The following is a 23,073-nucleotide window of genomic DNA, read 5'->3' on the forward strand; positions in this document are numbered from 1 at the left end:
AAAATTCACCAGAAACAACATTTTCACATTTCTTTTAAAAAAAGTAATGCCCCTGGACCGCCCTAGACGGTTGCTGACCCTGAAACCCACTGACCCAGACCCACCTAATATGACAAAGTTACGCCCTTGAGTATAGCCGAGATGATGAGATTATCATGTACAACAGTGTGACATTATTTTTATTTGTCAAACGGCAGCCAAGCATCGATCATCATGTCACCAAAATAAGACTCTCAATATTTATTGAAAGGAGCATCAATCTCATCACTGTGTACTTTCACCATCCTGTGAAGTTAACCATAATTTATTTAATATGTAATAAGCTGCATGCTTTTCATGATGTCATTACATTTTTTATCCAACATGTACTTCACTCACATAAAAAGGTTGGATGGTAATTGAAATAAAATTTTGGACGATCGTGTGCATGCTTACAGGAGACTTTTGAAGTAGCCTAATCAAACTAAAGCATTGTCACTGGTTGTGTTTATGCCACATATAAAAGGCAATACATTTTGAATTAAACATTCAAATCACATGGCTTTTGCGCCATTTTGTACTCAATTTGTACTAGCCAATTTTGTACTCACTTGAAAACAATAATGCAATTATTCATTGCATTGTGGTGTTGTAAGCTAGTCTAGGTAGAATAATTGTATTGTTCCTAAACAAGATCAATAGGGAGCTTTTTAAACTGCATGTCTTCACTGTTCTTTCATGCGCAATGATGCACCTGGCCTATCAGCTATTCCTATTTGTTCTTGTGACTTCATATAGACAATTGATGCAGTTTGAATAATTGTATGTGAGGTATTAGTTAGCCTATTGCAGATCTGGACCAACGATCCACCTACCACTGATCCACCTACCACTATTGTCACCCCCCCCCCCCCCCCCCCACACACACACACACACACACACACACACACAATATATATATTTCGAAATTTCCCTTACATTTCAGACATATCTGCTTCCACAAATTATTTGACTGGTGTTCTCGTTTCATTTCCTTCCTTCCTTACTCTTCGTTCATGAGAACAAATCCCACACTCTACCTTCACAGCTGATCCTGGATGGAACCATTTGGGATGTGAGGGGAATTATTTATCAAAAAGTTACACATTACCACGTTTAGAGGAAATATAGACTAGCATAATGAAATCTTGAACATGACTATGTTATTTTGATAACAGTAATGCAATACATGTTAACAACATACGTGTGTATTCATTAGAAATAACGAAAAATATTTCCTTGTTGCCCTATGGCTAGACCATTCCAAAGCCAGCTGTTCATAACAATGACCAAATAATATTTAGCTACGATAGCCGTCTAGAGGACCACATTTAATTTATTTCAATTCGATTAATTTCTGCGGACTTGTGGAGAAGGACATCGGTCTACAGAGATATATGTAACTTTGTACTTTTGACTGATGGAACAGTTGACTGTAAGTAGCCTAGCCTACTACAGCAAAGGTAGACATGGATCGAGCAATGTCCCTGTAGCCTAGTTAGGGTGGTTTTAATTTGTTGCGGCTATTATGCCACTCAATGCGACTGATGACCTCTTCCTGTGTTCTAAACAGTAGCATCCCATGTTATAGATGTGTAGGACTCATAAAAATGGAATAGCGTTAATATGTTGCATCATATTTAGTGGTCAAACGTTTAACCTATTTTCTGTCAGAATCGCGGGACTGCGCGTTGACAGATGACGGGTGCGCGCTTCAACATAGGAAAATGTGACACACCGTCCATGCAGGAGGTAAGACAGCTGTTCGTTTAAAATAATGCATTTTCGTATCTTGAGTTTCAGGGACATTGTCAGGGTGATATTTTTTTGCCAAATTTGGTTTTAAAGGACTTGAAGGACATACAGCTAGATTTGGGTCTATGTATGAGAATAACAGTCAGTTTATTGTGAAAATATTCATCCGACAGCTGTCAAGTACAGAGGTTGCTATTGTCTTATTTCTTGGAAATAACTAGGCACCCCTCTCTTTCTTCCTCTTTTATTCACCACTTTAGAGTTCAACGGAACATTCTAGAATGCACTGAACAATTCCTTAGAGATATTTATTTATCGTGTGTGTGTGTGTGTGTGTGTGTGTGTGTGTGTGTGTGTGTGTGTGTGTGTGTGTGTGTGTGTGTGTGTGTGTGAGAGAGACAGTGAAATGACTGATTATTACTATTTTAGGGATCTGGGGCACAGGAGGTTGGCTGTGGATATTTGAGAGTCTTTCCTCTGCTCGCTCGCTTGCTCTGTGCTCATACAATGGAAACAGCAAACCTATTTTTTTCCTAATAGTTGTTTTAACAGTCCTGATAGTTGTTCAGAAAGTATGTGAACAATCATAGTATACATACATTATAATAAGTAGTGGTTCTTGATTGAATGACTCCCAAACTGTATGTAGCAGATCATCCCTTCTTTTCTCTACCAGCTATAAATACATTTTATGGACGCTATATGGTCTTGCTAAGGCATATGTCTTACTGCAGTGATAATTCAGCTGCTCTATAACATTTTGTTAATGTTAAAGCTAACTCTCTGTCAGTCTATTATGAGATGATGTGAACTCTGACCTCTTGCGGTTTGTGTACTGATGATGAGGAAGCTAACTGTTCTAAACTGCTAACCCTTCCTTCTGCCTCTGACCAGGTCCAAGCACCACCATGCCTCAGGTACACAGCCTTGTTATACTTTGTTGTATTATACATTATACTTCATAATATAAAGATACTCCCATAGAAATAGAATGTATTTCTATGGATACTCCATGTCGAGTTGCTAGGTTACTGATGTAATGGGGGCTATTGTACAATATGAGAACTGATAGTCATCTGTCTTTCCCTCTCTCTTTATCTTTCTCTCTCTGGCCTCCTGCCCTTCTCTCTTTGTCTTTCCCCCACTTGCTCTTCAGCCAGGTAGCAGTGGGATGGAGCCTTTCTTTGGTGAGGCGTATGGGACCCATGGGTTATCTGTGACTTCAGAGCCATTCACCGTCTCTCCTACTGGGGGCAGCATAGAGTCAGATCAGGTAGGTGCAGGGGAAAACATTTTATTTTGGCCACGAGTCCTCTTGTCGTGTGACCCACATCTGAATCAGTCCCAAAATTACAGCAACCTTTGGAAGTGAATACCAGATAATACTAAACAATTGCAAGTGTCTTCAATTACATTTTTAACCTCTTCCTGACCAAGTCTGTAATACCCACATTTCAAGCAGACCACCATAGTCCCCGTGCCCAAGAACGCCAAGGTAACCTGTCTAAATGACTGTCGCCCGTAGCACTCACGTCTGTAGCCATGAAATGCTTTGAAAGGCTGGTCATGACTCACATCAACACCATCGACCCAGACACCCTGGACCCACTCCAATTCACATAACGCCCCAACAAATCCACAGATGATGCAATGTCTATTGCACCCCACACTGCCCTTTCCCACCTAGATGAAAGCTATAGCTATGTGAGAATACTGTTAATTGACTACAGCTCAGTGTTCAACACCATAGTGCCCTCCAAGCTCATCACTAAACTAAGAACCATGGGATTAAACAACTGCCTCTGCAGTTGGATATTTCACTTTCTGAAGGGCCGCCCCCAGGTGGTGAGGGTAGGCAACAACACATCCGCCAAGCTTACCCTCAACAAGGGGGCCTCTCAGGGGTGTGTGCTTAGCCCCATCCTGTACTCCCTGTTCACCCAAGACCTCGTGACCGCACACGACTCCAACACCATCATCAAGTTTGCTGACGATACGACAGTGGTAGGCCTGATCACTGGTGACGATGAAACAGCCTTTAGGGAGTAGGTCCGAGACCTGTCAGCGTGGTGCCAGGATAACATCCTCTTTCTCAAGGTCAGCAAGACAAAGAAGCTGATCGTGGACTACAGGAAACGGAGGGCTGAGAACGCCCCCATTCACATCGCTGTAGTGGAGACGGTCAAGAGCTTCAAGTTCCTCTGTGTCCACATCACTAAGGACCTATCATGGTCCAAACACACCAACACAGTTTTGAAGAGGGTATGCCAACACCTCTTCCCCCTCAGAAGGTTGGAGAGATTTGTCATGGGCCCTCAGATCCTCAAAGTTATACAGCTGCACCATTGAGAGCATTTTGACTGGCACATGACGAATAAAAATCGCGTAGCGTGTAAAAAGCGTCTGTCCTCGGTTGGAACACTCACTACGAGTTCCAAACGGCCTCTGGCAGCAACACCAGCACAGTAACTGTTTGTCGGAAGCTTTATGAAATGTATTTGTATTTGGCCGAGCAGCCGCACACAAGCCTTAGATCACCATGTGCAATGCCAAGTGTCGACTGTAGTGGCGTAAAGCTCACCACCATTGGATTCTGGAGCAGTGGAAACATGTTCTCTGGACTGATTAAATAATGGTCTGGGGCTGTTTTTCATGGTTCAGACTAGAGGTCGACCGATTAATCGGAATGGCCGATTAATTAGGGCCGATTTAACAAAAATCGCTTTAACGGAAATCTGTATTTTTGGACGCCGATTTAAAAATATATATATATTTTTTTAAATCTTTATTTAACTAGGCAAGTCAGTTAAGAACACATTCTTATTTTCAATGACGGCCTAGGAATGGTGGGTTAACTGCCTCGTTCAGGGGCAGAAAGACAGATTTTCACCTTGTCAGCTCGGGGAACCAATCTTGCAGCCTTACAGTTAACTAGTCCAACGCAATAACGACCTGCCTCTCTCTCATTGCACTCCACAAGGAGACTGCCTGTTACGCAAATGCAGTAAGCCAACGTAAGTTGCTAGCTAGCATTAAACTTATCTTATGAAAACAATCAATCATAATCACTAGCTAACTACACATGGTTGATGAAATTACTAGATATTATCTAGCGTGTCCTGTGTTGCAAATAATCTGACTGAGCATACAAGTATCTAAGTAAAAGCAGGCGCGTAAACATTCATTCAAACAGCACTTTCATGCATTTTGCCAGAAGCTCTTCGTTGTGCGTCAAGCATTGCGCTGTTTATGACTTCAAACCTATCAACTCCCGAGATGAGGCTGGTGTAACCGAAGTGAAATGGCTGGCTAGTTAGCGCGCGCTAATAGCGTTTCAAACTCCACTTGCTCTGAGCCTTGGGGTGGTTGTTCCCCTTGCTCTGCATGGGTAACGCTGCTTCGATGTGGTGGCTGTTGTCGTTGTGTTGCTGGTTCGATCCCAGGGAGGAGCGAGGAGAGGGACGGAAGCTATACTGTTACACTGGCAATACTAAAGTGCCTATAAGAATAGTCAAAGGTTAATGAAATACAAATGGTATAGAGGGATATAGTCCAATAATTACTATAATAACTACAACCTAAAACTTTTTACCTGGGAATATTGAAGACTCATGTTAAAAGGAACCACCAGCTTTCATATGTTCTCATGTTCTGAGCAAGGAACTGAAACGTTAGCTTACCTAGCACATATTGCACTTTTACTTTCTTCACCAACACTTTGTTTTTGCATGATTTAAACCAAATTGAACATGTTTCATTATCTACTTGAGGCTAAATTGATTTTATTGATGTATTATATTAAGTTAAAATAAGTGTTAATTCAGTATTGTTGTAATTGTCATTATTACAAATACATTTTTTTTATTTAAATCGGCCGATTAATCGGTATCGGCTTTTTTGGTCCTCCAATAATCGGCAGCGGCTTTTTTGGTCCTCCAATAATCGGTATCGGCTTTTTTGGTCCTCCAATAATCGGTATCGGTATCGGCGTTGAAAAATCATAATCGGGCGACCTCTAGTTCGGACTAGGCCCCTTAGTTCCAGTAAAAGGAAATCTTAATGTTACAGCATACAATGACATTATAGACGATTTTGTGCTTCCAACTTTATGGAAACATTTTGTGGAAGGCCCTCTCCTGTTTCAGCATGACAATGCCTGTGCACAAAGCGAGGTCCATACAGAAATGGTTTGTCGAGATCGGTATGGAAGAACTTGACTAGCCTGCACAGAGCCCTGAACTCAACCCCATCGAACACCTTTGGGATGAATTGGAACGCCGACCTGGAGCCAGGACTAATCGCCCAACATCAGTGCCTGACTTCACTAATGCTCTTGTGGCTGAATGGAAGCAATTCCCCGCAGCAATGTTCTAACATCTAGTGGAAAACCTTCCCAGAAGGGTGGAGGTTGTTATAGCAGGAAAAGGGGGACCAACTCCATGTTAATGCCCGTGATTTTGGAATGAGATGTTCGACAAGCAGGTGTCCGCATACTTTTGGTCATGTAGTGTATGTTTTGTCTCTGTGCTGTAGTGTGTGGTGGTGATGTTGGGTCCCCCAGCCCTGTCCCTGTGTCGAGAACAGCAGCGTGGATGTGAGTTACTCAGTGATCTCTTAGAAGACTCTACCACTGATGACACACACACCTCCGAGCGTCGCTGGGACGTCTCGGCCCTAGATGACATTACACGCTATACCAAAGGCAGCCCAGAGAGGACTCCACCGAGCTGCGAACGCTCTTCCGTCTCACCTGAGGTAGGGGTTACTTATAACCGTAGATTACCCAGATTAACATCATCACTGACCTTATCCATTAGATCGCTGGAAGTCACTCCTTAGGAACTCTGCATTTGGGGAATGTAAATCTAAGTCACCCTGGTTTAACGCTCGCACACATCGCACTGATTGTGGCTCTAGCGTTTGTCTGCCGAATGTTAAGAGTGCTGTGTTTTAGGGACCACCTGGTGTAGATGTCTGAGTGCCAACATTTTTCACGTGATTCTACATGTAAAATCGGTGTGCTCTCGGTTCGAAAATTACGTTCAGAGATACTAAGTACTCTCGGCCAGCAAATGCTATTGTTGTGTCTGAGCCCTTAACCTCTACCTACTCTGTTTTGCTCTCTACAGGGAAGCAGAGAAGAACCATGGTTATCCCCGAGACTAGAGTGCAGACAGCTGAGGAAGGCTGGACACCACCCCCTGACTGGGAGAGATCCAGGGCCCTGGAGCCAAGAGGCTAGAGGGCAGGAGAGTGAAGATAGGAAAGGGCTGCATCAGGTGGTTCAGGAGGAGAGGGTATCACTTCCTGTGGATCTGGAGGTCCACAGTGAAGAACATAACTACTCTCTACAGAGTGAGCTAGACACTGAGTCTAGTCAAGGAACAGACTGTGATATTGGAGAGGAGGAGAAAGGGGAAGAAGATGAGAAAGAGGAGGGGAGAGAAGCCATGGAGGAAGTGAAGGAAAAGGAGGAGCTTCAGCCCCATGTGAGACCAAAAAAACGCTGGTGTTACTGGGAATGTAGCCTCTACAGTGAGGCAGACCTGGGGAGAGATGGAGAAAGAGATAGCAGGAGAGATGAGGGAAAGGATGAAGAGAAAGATGGAGACATTATCTGGGGCCCTAGCAACCTACCCAGCACCATGTGCCTGATAGGGGGGACCTCCACCAATGGTGAGACCCCAAGGCCCACAAATGTACAATGGAATGAAAGATGTAAAACATTTTACATTAAATTGAGAACATATACAGTGCCTTGCGAAAGTATTCGGCCCCCTTGAACTTTGCGACCTTTTGCCACATTTCAGGCTTCAAACATAAAGATATAAAACTGTATTTTTTTGTGAAGAATCAACAACAAGTGGGACACAATCATGAAGTGGAACGACATTTATTGGATATTTCAAACTTTTTTAACAAATCAAAAACTGAAAAATTGGGCGTGCATAATTATTCAGCCCCCTTAAGTTAATACTTTGTAGCGCCACCTTTTGCTGCGATTACAGCTGTAAGTCGCTTGGGGTATGTCTCTATCACTTTTGCACATCGAGAGACTGAATTTTTTTACCATTCCTCCTTGCAAAACAGCTCGAGCTCAGTGAGGTTGGATGGAGAGCATTTGTGAACAGCAGTTTTCAGTTCTTTCCACAGATTCTCGATTGGATTCAGGTCTGGACTTTGACTTGGCCATTCTAACACCTGGATATGTTTATTTTTGAACCATTCCATTGTAGATTTTGCTTTATGTTTTGGATCATTGTCTTGTTGGAAGACAAATCTCCGTCCCAGTCTCAGGTCTTTTGCAGACTCCATCAGGTTTTCTTCCAGAATGGTCCTGTATTTGGCTCCATCCATCTTCCCATCAATTTTAACCATCTTCCCTGTCCCTGCAGAAGAAAAGCAGGCCCAAACCATGATGCTGCCACCACCATGTTTGACAGTGGGGATGGTGTGTTCAGCTGTGTTGCTTTTACGCCAAACATAACGTTTTGCATTGTTGCCAAAAAGTTCAATTTTGGTTTCATCTGACCAGAGCACCTTCTTCCACATGTTTGGTGTGTCTCCCAGGTGGCTTGTGGCAAACTTTAAACAACACTTTTTATGGATATCTTTAAGAAATGGCTTTCTTCTTGCCACTCATCCATAAAGGCCAGATTTGTGCAATATGCGACTGATTGTTGTCCTATGGACAGAGTCTCCCACCTCAGCTGTAGATCTCTGCAGTTCATCCAGAGTGATCATGGGCCTCTTGGCTGCATCTCTGATCAGTCTTCTCCTTGTATGAGCTGAAAGTTTAGAGGGACGGCCAGGTCTTGGTAGATTTGCAGTGGTCTGATACTCCTTCCATTTCAATATTATCGCTTGCACAGTGCTCCTTGGGATGTTTAAAGCTTGGGAAATCTTTTTGTATCCAAATCTGGCTTTAAACTTCTTCACAACAGTATCTCGGACCTGCCTGGTGTGTTCCTTGTTCATCATGATGCTCTCTGCGCTTTTAACGGACCTCTGAGACTATCACAGTGCAGATGCATTTATACGGAGACTTGATTACACACAGGTGGATTGTATTTATCATCATTAGTCATTTAGGTCAACATTGGATCATTCAGAGATCCTCACTGAACTTCTGGAGAGAGTTTGCTGCACTGAAAGTAAAGGGGCTGAATAATTCTGCACGCCCAATTTTTCAGTTTTTGATTTGTTAAAAAAGTTTGAAATATCCAATAAATGTCGTTCCACTTCATGATTGTGTCCCACTTGTTGTTGATTCTTCACAAAAAAATACAGTTTTATATCTTTATGTTTGAAGCCTGAAATGTGGCAAGAGGTCGCAAAGTTCAAGGGGGCCGAATACTTTCGCAAGGCACTGTATGTCCATTTCAACAACCACGGTGTTGGAGACCCAACACTCTGGCAGTGTTAATTTATCAACACTCATTCGGTGGGTCACATATACACACTAGGAAATTCAGATGTAAAATGTACTGTCAGTTGCGTATTGAGTGGTTGGTGAAGCATACAATTACATTTAGTAATTTAGCAGATGCTCTTATCCAGAGTGACATACAGACAAAAACCCTGTGTGTTCCCTAGGTAAGCAAGGCCAGAGGAAAGCCCGTCGTACAGACGCCAGTGACCTAACCCCTAGCCCTGTGAAGCTACAGAGCCTGGGGGAGCAGCTCCACACACTCAGCTCTGCTCTGGAGGGCATGACTCCTGTCAGTGACCTGCCTGTTACTGCCAGGGCACCAACACGAAAGGAGAGGAACAAACTGGCCTCCAGGTACACATACACCCCGGGACACATGCACACGCACACTGACTTTCCTGTCTAACTATAGAGACCTAATTTTCTGGTGGCTTTTCCACACAGCACTTTCAGACGTCCATTTGATTTGCACAGCAGGATGTGTATAGCTACAGTAAGTGCTAGTGAGGGTGAGTGTAGTGGAGCATAAGTCCTGGCGATAGGTTGGTAAACTTCTCTCTCTCTCGCTCTCTCTCTCTCAAGAGCGTGTAGGCTGAAAAAGAAAGCCCAGCATGAAGCCAACAAAATCAAACTGTGGGGGCTGAACCAGGAGTATGGTGAGTATTTATGCCGATCATAATCGGTGACCCACCTAAAGCTGTTGTTATGGGGTCTAGTGGTGAACCACGGTGTAAAAATGTGTTTCTAGTCAGGACCATGTTTCAAGTAGTTGAAAAGTTCGTAATTAACCATTGGATTGCTAGACGTTCGCGTTAAGTAACCATCTGTCTTATGTAACCATACCAAACGTAACATATCATACTAATTTGAGTGTCCCGTATTTACATTTACTGTGTTACATCTGGTCCTAAAGACCAGGCTGCCATTTTAGCTCCTTCAGTCAATCCTTCATGTCTCTGATGGTGTAATTCCTTCAGATTGCCTGCTGGGGGCGGTGCTGCAGATAAAGGAGCTGATCCGCCAGAGAGTGGAGAGCAGAGAGGAAGAGACAGAGCGAGGCGCTCTGAGAGATCGACTGGAGGACATTCTGAAGGAATCAGCTGGTGAGTATGTAGATTGTTTGCACTTTCATGGGACCCTGTTAGTGTATGTTAATTGTGTGGATGTTTATGTGCTTCCATGTCTGTGTGTGTGTGTGCAGGGCCACGTGTAGCAGGTCGAGGCAAAGTGTTTGTAGAGAGGATCTTGAAGAACCATGCCGGGGGACAGAGCACCAGAGAGACTCAGGGAGAAGGAGGGTCATCGGACCCTAGCCTCTAACCTCTTCTCCCCACCAGAGTCACTATCCTGTCCGCTTCTCCCTTCACTTCGCACTTTCTGACATGGAGAGAAGGTAGGACAGATAGACGGACACACACACAAACTCTTAGGTAGATAGGATCTGGGTGAACTGTCTTGTTAGGCTTGCACTGTGTCTTGGTCTCTAGCTGCTACAGTATAGTTGATGAGTGTCTCAGAACGGTAACATATGGTGTGTGTGTTTGTGTATAAGGGAGTGTGCATGATTCCAGTGTATTTATTGCATTATGTACTGTAGTATACCCCATTGTGCCTAAAGGAAGACACTGTGTGCTGCTAGCTAGTTGTAGTTATACACTATGTATTCTCGGAGAACAGGGAGAGGAGTGACAGTGAATATGGTGCTTATAACAGTGGACACGATGAGTAAGCTGTTTAGCTTGACGTCCATTTAGAATTGTACTGTAAACCAAAAGGGCATGGATAAACAGACAGACGAGGGACGACTTTGGCATCATGTGAATGTTGCACAATGGTTCTCAAAGATGCTGCTTGCATGGTCGTTTTATGTCTCTGCTATCCTTTAAGGTAAATGCTATTTTTGTCTATCTCTACAGATCCTCTTTAAAACTGCTATCATAATGTACTGTACTGCTCTACAGATGAACCTGTGTAGAAAGGATGATAATAATAACCTTAAACCAGGAATGCGCAACTCCGGTCTTCAGGAAGGCAATGTGTTTACTGGTTTTAGTTTTTTCCTGCAAATCAGTGACTGACTTCTACCTGGGAAACCTGGGCCCATGTTCACAAAGAGTCTCAGAGTAGGAGTTGATTAAAGGCTAGTTTTTTCCTTTTAGATCATAATGGATGGGATTCCATGGACAGGGGGGACCTGATCCTAAATCTGCTCTCCTACTCTGAGACACTTTTTTGACATGGGCCCAGGCGTGTGTTCTCTCAGCAATGAGCGATATTAATTGATAAATTAAGTGCCACAGGAAGATAAGACAACCAGCGGACGCTGCTGCACCCCTGAATACCAGAGTTGTCCATCCCTGTCCTAAACCCACAGTACTGTAACTGTTAGATTCAAAGATTTTGATCTCTCTATCTAGGTCTATGGTACTTTGTGTAGCCTGTGCCTTTGAATGCTCTTTGAGAGTAAATACTAACACGCACAGAACCACATCTCTCTTTGCCTCTCTTTGTGCTACTAATATTTCTATATAATACAATATAGAAAACACAACTTCATCTGTGGTTAAAAAATACTAATTTTATAACCCCTACAAACCTGAACGTTTACTATTCTATCTTTGCAAAAATGGAAGTGAGTACATCTTTCCTGCTGTGATTTCTGAGAGGAAAAGCATAGTGTACCCATTTGATGTGTAGTCTTTATAATCCCAGGGCCCATGTTCATAAAGTGTAATCTGAATAAGATTAGGACAGGGAAGACCTAGATCCTAGACCAACACTCCTACGCTGAGATACTTTATGGATATGGACCTAGAGCTTTCCTGCACTCATAGTCCTGTCATTGTACTTAATGTACTTGAATGTAGGAGCACAGTAGTCGATTTACTTGAACGATGGAGCACAGTGAGAAGTACAAGTTCCTGCTATAGCTTTACTAACACTGCAGTAGTCATGAACTGCCCTGCCACAGATGCCAATAATCCTCAATTGAATGGACGCTTGATCATATCCTCAATTAATCTCAAACAATAATTCCAAATAATAATGGAACATTTCATGACTGCCCACAAAAGTATTATGTCTTAACATGCATGCATAAACACACATGAAAAGAAGTGACATGTATGTTAACATGTCACAGCACAGGAACCATATAAAGGATCATAACAAAAAAATGTAGTATCTTGCACATTTATTGAAGTTGATTTTCAAAGAAGTACTGTATATTGTGATCAAGGGAAAATATTGATCAGGAATGGATTTGTCTGGGAAATGACCATGTATGGAGTCATACGCCCTAACAGACCCGAGGCAGTCGTTTCAGAAAGCTGTGTATTGTCCAGTTATCTGCTAGGATAGTTAATCCCAGTCTTATTCAAGCTGTAGCCTATTCATCTGAGCTTGCAGTAGTTCTTATGTAATAAGCCATTTTGTTATGTGTGTTAACCCCTTTATGAACCATTTATTAGCTCTGACTGTGCATGAAAAAGAAACAAACTAAAAAGATAGTGTTTTACAAATAGAACACATTGTTTTGTTCAGTCTGTGTAAATGTATATTTTACTATGTTGAAGCTGCTGCTATAGTATGTCAATAAAAATCTATATTCTTAAAATACCAAGTGTTTTATGAGTTGATTATATGACGTTTGCGCATTTCATACTATTTATACTGAATTGGAAAAAACAATGGGCTATGATCATCTTCAACAGGGACATCAATGTGAAATATGTCTGGAGTCTGGTCTGTATGCTGTATCATGTGAACTGTAAATGAGATATTATTTTGCATGCTCAGCAAAACCACACACACATAAAGGTACAACGGGTTCTCGTAGACATCGACCAGGTCATCAATGAAGATGGAGAAAACAAGTGGGCCGAGAATTGATCCTAGTGGTACAGAGGCATTAGTGGGAGAAAGTTCTGAGGCTTGGCCAGACAATACAACTCTGCTAGATCTGTTGTAGAGGTAACTGCAGCCATGTCAGAAGCTGTCCAGATACCCCCTTGGAGCAGAGTTTGGTACATAGAGGGCCTAACCTCTGCACTGTGGTGTTGGGTACATAGAGTTAGGGTATCGGCAGTTTGAGACAGTTCAAGGTTGAATTGTAGTGGCTTGAGACTTCTGCTAGACTTTATTAATGAGTCCACATGTTATCTGGTACGCGGGGTGATGGAAAGCAGATAGATTAGCAAATTCAGTTAGGTTAGTAACTTCAGCTAGGTTGGCAAATAAATTGCAGTGCAGGGAGTGATGCTGTGTAAGGAAATGAGCTCCAGTTCTTCTCTCCTTGAGGAATATTTATCCTGTCCTGTCTGCGGCGACATCTTTAAGGATCCTGTCCTCCTGACGTGTAGCCACAGCATTTGTACAGTCTGTCTGCAGGAATGCTGGAAATACAAGGAATCTCTGGAATTTCCAGTTCGCAGGAAAATTAGCTTATTATAGGAATTACCTCTCCCCAACACGGCTCTGAATAACCTGTGTGAGGCCTTCTTACAGGAGAGGAGTCCAAGAGCTTCAGCACGGTCCAAGGTGCTCTGCAGTCTGCACAGCGAGAAATTTAAGCTCTTCTGTCTGGAGGACAAGCAGCCCATCTGTTGGGTGTGTCGAGGGTAAAATAAACATACATCTCATGACTATGTCTGTAGATGAGGCTGCGCAGGGGCAGAGGGTAAGATAGGCATTGAGAAAAACATAAATGGGAATATCTCTCTCTGTTTTCAACCAATACATTGTAAACAAACACTTGGGGGATGTTTCCCGACACAGAATAATCACAATCCTGGACTAAAAAGCATTTTCAATGGACATTCCCCATAGAGAACAAATAGTAATGGTGTCTTTTTGTAGGCACTAACAGAGGCTAACTCCGCCATGGCACGTTGGGCAAAGCCTATGGTGAAATTAATGTTGGAGGTGTTTTGGATGAAAGACTAAAATAAGGTCTGTGGTAAACACAGGTTTACAAGATCTTATACATTTTGTTCTATGAGAATCTTCACATGCTAAGGTCACTTTTTGTGCATTTTTTGCCGTACATCCCAAAATTCCATGCTTTTCTCAAGTAACTTCCCCCATAGCAAAGCTCAATTAACCAGAGGTAGAAAATACTAACGCATTTCCGTTTTTTAGGACTAAAAACTGGTGAGCTCTATTGAGCTTGTTTCTTAGTCCAGGACTAGGCTTAATCAGTGTCTGGGAAACCGCACCTTGAACTACTTTTGTTGTCTGAATGAGTCTGGTAGGTTTAAAATTCGATTTTGCTACATTCATTTCCTTTACTTGTTTTTAAATGGGAAATGTAATTATTGTGATCCTGGCATAATAGCTATTTTGTGTCGCAAAAGCAACAGGATTTTACCTGCTACACTGGAAGCAACATTTTTGGCCAGTGCAAGGTTTTATTCAAATGAATAGGAGTCTCTGCATAATGCATAGCGTAGCAAGCCAGTGAGTGCACATGGGGGCTTCTGACACTGAGATTTGCAGAAAGGAGTTCAAACAATACTCTCCTGTAAAATGAAGAGATTGTCTCCTCAGTGATGTTCTGTTTCATTTCAGGAGTAACTCCAGACTGCCCTGTAGCTCCTTCAGGAGAAGATGAAGGTCTTCAATGAAGTTAAACAAACCTGTGATCAAACAGAATAGCATATTAAGGTACACTGCATGTGGAAAGTATTCAGACCCCTTGACTTTTTCCACATTTTGTTACGTTATTGCTTTATTCTAAAGTTGATTAAATACAAAAATGCCCTCAGCAATCTACACATAATAACCCATAATGACAAAGTGAAAACAGGTTTTTGATGTTTTTGAGACTCGAAATTGAGCCCAGGTGCATCCTGTTTCCATGATCATCCTGATCATCCCCATGAGATGTTTCTACAACTTGACTGAAGTCCACCTGTGGTAAATTAAATTGATTGGACATGATTTGGAAAGGCACACACCTGTCTATATAAGGTCCCACAATTGACAGTGCATGTCAGAGCAAAACCAAGCCATGAGGTCAAAGGAATTGTCCGCAGAGCTCCGAGACAGGATTGTGTCAAGGCACAGGTCTGGAGAAGGGTACCAAAACATTTCTGCAGCAGTGAAGGTCCCCAATAACAAAGTGGCCTCCATCATGCTTCAATGGAAGAACCACCAAGACTCTTCCTAGAGCTGTCCATTTCAGTGGAGATACTACTACTACTTTTTGATAAGCGGTTTAGCTAAAAAACATGTCCATTATTATCGGCATACAGTCCCCAGTTATTGGCCACCTTACTCTTTTGTTCAATTACAAGATATATCCATTTAATTCTGTTTAAAAAAGAGACACCAACCTCGTATCCAAAGTATTTACTAGATAGTTGACTAGTTGGCTAGTCTTTGAGTTAAAAAAAAGACTTGCCTGTCAACTTTTAATTTAATTTCTTCATCAACATCTTCTTCAGTGTTTTATCCAAATAATGCTTCATTATTTGTTTTACAGATTAATCTTATGTTTTGAGAAAGTAGATAACAGGTTAATACTAACATATACATTTGAAGTCGGAAGTTTACATTCACCTTAGCCAAATACATTTAAACTCAGTTTTTCACAATTTCTGACATTTAATCCTGGTAAACATTTCCCAATAACGGTAGGGATGGTGTTCTTCGGCTTGCAAGCCTCCCCCTTTTCCTCATAACATAAAAACAATTCAAACATAACGATGGCCAAATTTTTGTTTCATCAGACCAGAGGACATTTCTCCAAAAAGTTTGATCGTTGTCCCCATGTGCAGTTGCAAACCGTAGTCTGGCCTTTTTATGGCGGTTTGGAGCTGTGGCTTCTTCCTTGCTGAGCGGCCTTTCAGGTTATGTCGATATAGGAAACGTTTTACTGTGGATATAGATACTTTGTACCTGTTTCCTCCAGCATCTTCACAAGGTAATTTGCTGCTGTTCTGGATTTGATTTGCACTTTTCGCACCAAAGTATGTTCATCTCTAGGAGACAGAACACGTCTCCTTCCTGAGCGGTGTGACGACTGCCTGGTCCCATGGTGTTTCTACTTGTGTACTATTGTTTGTACAGATGAACATGGTACCTTCAGGTGTTTGGAAATTGCTCACAAGGATGAACCAGACTTGTGGAGGTCTACAATGTTTTTTTCTGAGGTCTTGGCTGATTTCTTTAGATTTTCCCATGATGTCAAGCAAAGAGGCACTGAGTTTGAAGGTAGGCCTTAAAATACATCCACAGGTACACCTCCAATTGACTCAAATGATGTCAATTAGCCTATCAGAAGCTTCTAAAGCCATGACATCATTTTCTGGAGTTTTCCAAGCTGTTTACAGGCACAGTCAACTGAGTGTATGTAAACTTCTGACCCACTGGAATTGTGATACAGTGAGTTATAAGTGGAATAATCTGGCTGTAAACAATCGTTGTGAAAATGACTTGTGTCATGCACAAAGGAGATGTCCTAACCGACTTGCCAAAACTATAGTTTGTTAACAAGACATTTGTGGAGTGGTTGAAAACCTAATTTTAATGATTCCAACATAAGTGTATGTAAACTTCCGACTTCAACTGTAGATGAAAGGGACTTCATCACTCACTGGAGACCTGAACATAACCTCACTCAGAGAACTATGCATGTCAGTGTGTGGTTAGACAGCCAAATCCTTAAAATAGACCATAGAAATACCAAGCTAGTTCTGGGACAGTTGAAGTTGTACCAAAGGTTTTTATGCTCCTTGTTCTATCTGTGGTTGTACTCTACACAAAACTTATTTTAATATGCTAGGTAAAAGTGTAGGCATACTGTCTTTATAAGAAAATCAATATGATAGCCTATATACAGTAGAAAATGTTTGGTCTTTATAACAAACACACCCATCTACTCCTGGGTTCGAACCTGGTGTTCTGTACCACCAATTAACCCTTTTGTATTTTCCTTTTAACTTTGTAATGTAATTGTGGCATGAATCATTCATGCTGATATGAAAATAAAAATGCATTTATCATTTTTACATTCCTATTAGCGTTTAAGCACTGCATTTTCGAACTGGCACTGATCACCCTCAATAGGATTTTATTGATGTAACAGTGGATAAAGGATTGGTCACACACTATTGTAGGGGAATGTATAAATACAATCCAGTTTAAAATACAATCCAGTTTAAATACAGTATAGTAATAGAAAATCAACATTAGTAGAACTATAAGAAAAGCAGTTCAGTCAGTTCAATTAATTGAAGTTTCCCCTACATGCTGATCAGTTTATGAGCTTTTATATAAACGGTTGGGATCTGGATTGGGCAATAATAAACTGATCCTGGATCTGTACCTACGGGAAACGATGCTCAAGTAGGTGGAGCTTGTACGAGTTCAGTTCGGGTTACAGAGTTGCGTGGAGCAAGGAAGAAAAACGAGGAATCCAGGAAAAGTACACCCAAGTTTGTCATGGCTGCGACGGTGTGGACAGGCCGTACTCGGCAGGCAGTGACAACCCTAGGGACGGTGACAAGAGCCAGTCACTCAGCTGTCAAGTCCCACTACGACGCAGTGATCATCGGAGGAGGTAGGGGGACAAGGGAGACTGGCAAAAGCTGCACCGGGCTGCATAGTGAATGACGCGGGCTTTCCGATTCTAGTGCGACGGTTACTTTTTTTCACGCCGCTTGTGCAATTTTATTGACACAAAGTTGCAGGAGCGCTATACTTGTTCAATGTTGCTGATCATTTGTACGTTTTGTTTAACGGCTTTCTTAACGGTACCCAAAACTTTATTTTATGAAAATGTAAGATAGGCAGGCTACGGTAACACAACACTGTTATAGGCTAATTTGGAGTCGTTGGCCGGTCATACATTGTTATTTTAATGCTTTGTTAAAAACAACCCAATTTTGGATTATTTTGTTACCCAGTGTTGGGTAAATATTGGACACAACATACACTGGATTATTTTTACCCAGCTAGTTGAGTTGCGTGAATAACCCAAAATATTCACATATCTCCCTCACTAACTTTAAGCTCCAGCTGTCAGAGCAGCTCACAGATCACTGCACCTGTACATAGCCCATCTGTAAATATCCCATCCAACTAACTCATCCCCATACTGTTATTTATTTATTTGTTTTGCTCCTTTGCACCCAGTATCTCTACTTGCACATTCATCTTTTGCATATCTATCACTCCCGTGTTTAATTGCTAAATTGTAATTATTTCACTACTATGGCCTATTTATTGCCTTACCTCCTTTATCTTACCTCATTAGCACACGCTGCATATACGTTTTCTGTTATTATTGACTATATGTTTGTTTATTTCATGTGTAACTCTGTGTTGTTGTTTTTGTCTCACTGCCAAAATTCAGTCAACCTTTTTTTTTCTTCAAACTTTCTCATATGTCAACTAGAAAAGTATTATTTGGGCATCTTACCTAAAAAAAGTCTGTGAAAGTAATTACACACACACACACACACACACACACACACACACACACGTACCTCCATAAAGTATTCATACCCCTTGACATATTCCACATTTAGTTGTGTTACAGCCTGAATTCAAAATGGATTAAATATATATATTTTTTTCTCACACCCATCTACACACCCTGTAATGACAAAGTGAAAACATATTTTTGCAAACTTATTTAAAATTAAATACAGAAATATCGTATTTACATAAGTGTTTACACTGAGTCAATACTTTGTAGAAGCACGTTTTGCAGCGATTACAGCTGTAAGTCTTTCTGGGTAAGTCTCTAAGAGTTTTCCACACCTGGATTGTGCAACATTTCCCCATTATCTTTTTCAAAATTCTTCAAGATCTGTCAAATTGGTTGTTGATAATTTCTAAACAACCATTTTCAGGTCTTGCCATAGATTTTCAAGTAGATTTAAGTCAAAACTAACTTGGTTACTCAGGAACATTCACTGTCTTCTTGGTAAGCAACTCCAATGTAGATTTAGCTTTGTGTTTTAAGTTGTAGTCCTGCTGAAAGGTAAATTAATCTCCCAGTGTCTGGTGGACAGCAGACAATACAAGGTTTTCCTCTAGGACTTTGCCTGTGGTTAGCTCCATTTTTTTATCTTGAAAAACTCCCCAGTCCTTAATGATTACAAGCATACCTATAACATGATGCAGCCACCACTATGCTTTAAAATATAGATATTGGTAGTCAGTAATGTTTTTTATTGGATTTGCCCCAAAAATAGCACTTTGTATTCGGGGCAAAAAGTGAATTGCTTTGCCAATATTTGTTTTTCGTTTGTTGCAATGTTAGTTTAGTGCCTTGCTGCTAACTGGATGCATGTTTTGGAATATTTTATACTTTACAGGCTTTCTTTTCACTCTGTCAGTTAGGTTAGTATTGTGGAGTAACTACAATGTTGTTGATCCATCCTCAGTTTTCTCCTATCAGAGCCATTCAACTCTGTAACTATTTTAAAGTCACCCGTGTTATCATGGTGAAACCCCTGAGTGGTTTCCTTCCTTTCCGGCAACTGAGTTAGGAAAGACACCTGTATCATTGTTGTGACTGGATGTATTGATACACCATCCAAAGTGTATATAATAACTTCACAATGCTCAAAGGGATATTCAATGTCTGCTTTTTTACATTGGTATCCATCTAGCAATAGGTGTCATTTGAGAGGCATTGCTACCTGTTCTTTGTTGTTGAATCTGTGTTTGAAATTCATTGCTCTGCTGAGAGACCGTACAGATAATTGTATGTGTGGAGTACAGAGATGAGGTAGTCATAAAAAATGGTAATGGTACAGGACGGCAGGCAGGGTCAGGTCAGGCAGAGGTTGGTAATCCAGAGGTAGGGCAAAGGTACAGGACGGCAGGGTCAGGTGCAGGCAGAGTGGTCAGTCAGGCGGGCTCAGATATCGTTTTCTGAAAATTGTCAACAACCAACTTGACAGAGCATCAGTGGCGACCTGTCATTCAGGGCCGGTGGGGCAGACAAATATTTTATTGAGTTAATAAAGCCACATACAAACATGGTCTCTTTCTTAAGGCAGCTCCAAAATGCAGGTGTTTCAGCCTAGCTCAGTGATTTCTGTGTGGAGGGGTAGCCAGCGGAATATACAGAGCGTAGGCTTTGGTAATCATCTCTAGTTGCGCTGAGATTGGCCCAGTGTTCTGTTGCTCATGGGGACACTATGTCACCGCATAATCTATTAGGAGAGCTAGGCAGTTCAAGCCCCCTTTGGTACTGCCATAGATTGATGGAAAATCACGTTCTATCTACCGTAGCTTTGATTGGACTGATCATGTTACTTTCAAAATCTTAGCACGGAAGCTAAACGAGCAGTCATCATCATGAATCATGTCGACAATCTACTGGCAAATCCTTTTCAAGCCTTGTCATATGAAGATAAATTATATATAAAAGGTATCGGTGCTCATTGGCCATTAGACATAAACATTACACAATAAGTCGGAAAAATCGCAAATTCAACAATGAGTGGTTTGGAGGGAATCAGTGGCTAACTGCAAGCGTTGCAAAGCAATCACTATTTGTCTTCCCCTGACTGCTAGTCGATGGAGAGGGTGTGTGGTAGAGGTCAACCGATTAATCGGAATGGCCGATTAATTAGGGCTGATTTTTAATTAGTGCCGAACACATTCTTATTTTCGAATGACGGCCTTGGAACGGTGGGTTAACTGCCTCGTTCAGGGGCAGAACGACAGATTTTCACATTGTCAGCTCGGGGGATCCAATCTTGCAACCTTACAGTTAACTAATTCAATGCAATAACGACCTGCCTCTCTCATGGTGCACTCCACAAGGAGACTGACTGCCTGTTACGCAAATGCAGTAAGCTAAGGTAAGTTGCTAGCTAGCATTAAACATATCTTATAAAAATTATAAACAATCAATCATAATCACTAGTTAACTACACATGGTTGATGATATTACTAGATATTATCTAGCGTGTCCTGCCTGAGTGAGCATACAAGTATCTAAGTATCTGACTGAGCGGTGGTAGGCAGAAGCAGGCCCGTAAACATTCATTCAAACAGCACTTTCTTTGCGTTTTGCCAGCAGCTCTTCGTTGTCCGCCGAGATGAGGCTGGTGTAACCAAAGTGAAATGGCTAGCTAGTTAGCGCGCGCTAATAGCGCTGAGCCTTCTAGTAGTTGTTCCCCTTGCTCTGCATGGGTAACGCTGCTTCGATGGTGGCTGTTGTCGTTGTGTTGCTGGTTCGAGCCCAGGGAGGAACAAGGAGAGGGACGGAAGCTATACTGTTACACTGGCAATACTAAAGTGCCTATAAGAACATCCAATAGTCAAAGGTTAATGAAATACAAATGGTATAGAGGGAAATAGTCCTATAATTCCTATAATAACTACAACCTAAAACTTTTTACCTGGGAATATTGAAGACTCATGTTAAAAGGAACCACCATCTTTCATATGTTCTCATGTTCTGAGCAAGGAACTGAAATGTTAGCTTTCTTACATAGCACATATTGCACTTTTACTTTCTTCTCCAACACTTTGTTTTTTCATTATTTAAACCAAATTGAACATGTTTCATTATATACTAAATTGATAGGCTAAATTGATTTTATTGATGTATTATATTAAGTTAAAGTAAGTGTTCATTCAGTATTGTTTTAATTGTCATTATTACAAAAAAAAAAAAAAAATAGGCTGATTAATCGGTATCGGCTTTTTTGATCCTCCAATAATCGGTATCGGCGTTGAAAAATCATAATCGGTCGACCTAGTGTGTGGTCCAAGTCTGGGTTGAAGGATTTAAAACATCTGTCTGAAATGGTCTCTTCATCAAGCTTAAAAGGACAAACATTCACTCACAACACCATGGGCCAGTAAAGGTAGAATAAATTGGCCATGCTGTCAATCCAGCATGACTTCTGCCGTGTTTAAAACAACTGGAAACTCGGAACTGGGAAATCTCAGACTTTAGTGAGCTCAAGACAACTGGGAACTCAGAAAACAACTAGCTCCAACTGGGAAAATACATTTTGAGCTGTCATCCAGCTCGGAATTCCAAGCCGAGACCACGGGCCTCTTACTAGAGCTCCGACCTGAAGATCACTGATGTCATGATCCGACCTTGTTTTTTTACGAGTTCCCCGTTCTCAAAGAATCTTTGATGCCACAAGAAGGGCAGCCAGAGACGGACACAGAGACGCGGTTAACCTACCATTTTAACTATTTTATTAGGCCTAGGAAAATACAATCCTAAGGACCTTCCTGAACCTTCCTGTTCAAGTGAGCACAGCACAACAACTGTCAGTCCAAAAATGTCTTGTATGCTACTGTATAAATGGGCTATATGCTTTTCTTCACAAGGAGGTGATGTTATATAATGTTGTTGGGTCTGTAACCATGTTTGCCAGTGACAGTCTCTTTTCAATAAAAATAAAATGTTCAGTAATAGACCCGTGTATTTACAGTTGATATTGCGAGGGTGGTTTTGTTTGCACAATGCGCTCTCTGTGAGTCGGTATATTGTCTATAAAAGTGGATCCTTAGGATTGTATTTTCCTAGGCCTAATAAAATAGTTAAAATGGTAGGTTAACCGCGTCTCTGTCTCTGTGTGTCTCTGTGTCCGTCTCTGGCTGTAGTGACTTAAAGAAGAGTAAAGATAAATTCATCAAGATGTTGAGGCCTTATCTGAAATAACGTCTATGTGAATTTCTGTCGGTGTCCATTTTGAAAGAGCTGACGGAATAGGCCTTATTCGTTGCAGCTTGTTTGCTTGCACTTGCTTACATTTAGAGCTACAGTAAGTGTTAATGATATAAGAACAAACATTAAGAATTTACTGAACATCAATGTAACGTCTGTGTATGGTTCAAATGTTAACTCATGTTGGCGTTCGTTATTATTGAAG

At 41.5% G+C, this 23,073-nt stretch overlaps 2 protein-coding genes across 3 annotated transcripts in view; both read left to right on the forward strand.

The window, feature by feature from the left end:
- The first annotated feature begins 1,277 nt into the window (after positions 1-1,277).
- On the forward strand, positions 1,278-12,823 carry LOC110502657 (CREB3 regulatory factor). Of its 2 annotated transcripts, none has more exons than XM_021580864.2 (10): positions 1,278-1,453; positions 1,693-1,770; positions 2,668-2,690; positions 2,930-3,046; positions 6,307-6,528; positions 6,903-7,449; positions 9,370-9,559; positions 9,788-9,861; positions 10,183-10,308; positions 10,407-12,823. In XM_021580864.2, exons 3-10 carry the CDS (start codon positions 2,682-2,684, stop codon positions 10,523-10,525), a joined length of 1,404 nt encoding a protein of 467 aa, XP_021436539.2. In that variant the 5' UTR covers positions 1,278-1,453; positions 1,693-1,770; positions 2,668-2,681; the 3' UTR covers positions 10,526-12,823. The 2 variants fall into 2 exon arrangements, with proteins under 2 accessions (XP_021436539.2, XP_036816233.1); XM_036960338.1 differs by having other exon boundaries at positions 2,934-3,046.
- Positions 12,824-17,543: 4,720 nt separating this feature from the next.
- pyroxd2 (pyridine nucleotide-disulphide oxidoreductase domain 2) overlaps positions 17,544-23,073 on the forward strand; it is a 42,047-nt gene continuing 36,517 nt past the window's right edge. Inside the window, exon 1 of the mRNA XM_021580865.2 lies at positions 17,544-17,768. Coding sequence (XP_021436540.1) covers positions 17,651-17,768 — 118 coding nt within the window. The 5' untranslated portion in view covers positions 17,544-17,650. The remainder of the gene's footprint in view (positions 17,769-23,073) is intronic.

Source organism: Oncorhynchus mykiss, chromosome 23 (genome assembly GCF_013265735.2).
Source record: "Oncorhynchus mykiss isolate Arlee chromosome 23, USDA_OmykA_1.1, whole genome shotgun sequence".
Taxonomy (NCBI): Eukaryota; Metazoa; Chordata; class Actinopteri; order Salmoniformes; family Salmonidae; genus Oncorhynchus; species Oncorhynchus mykiss.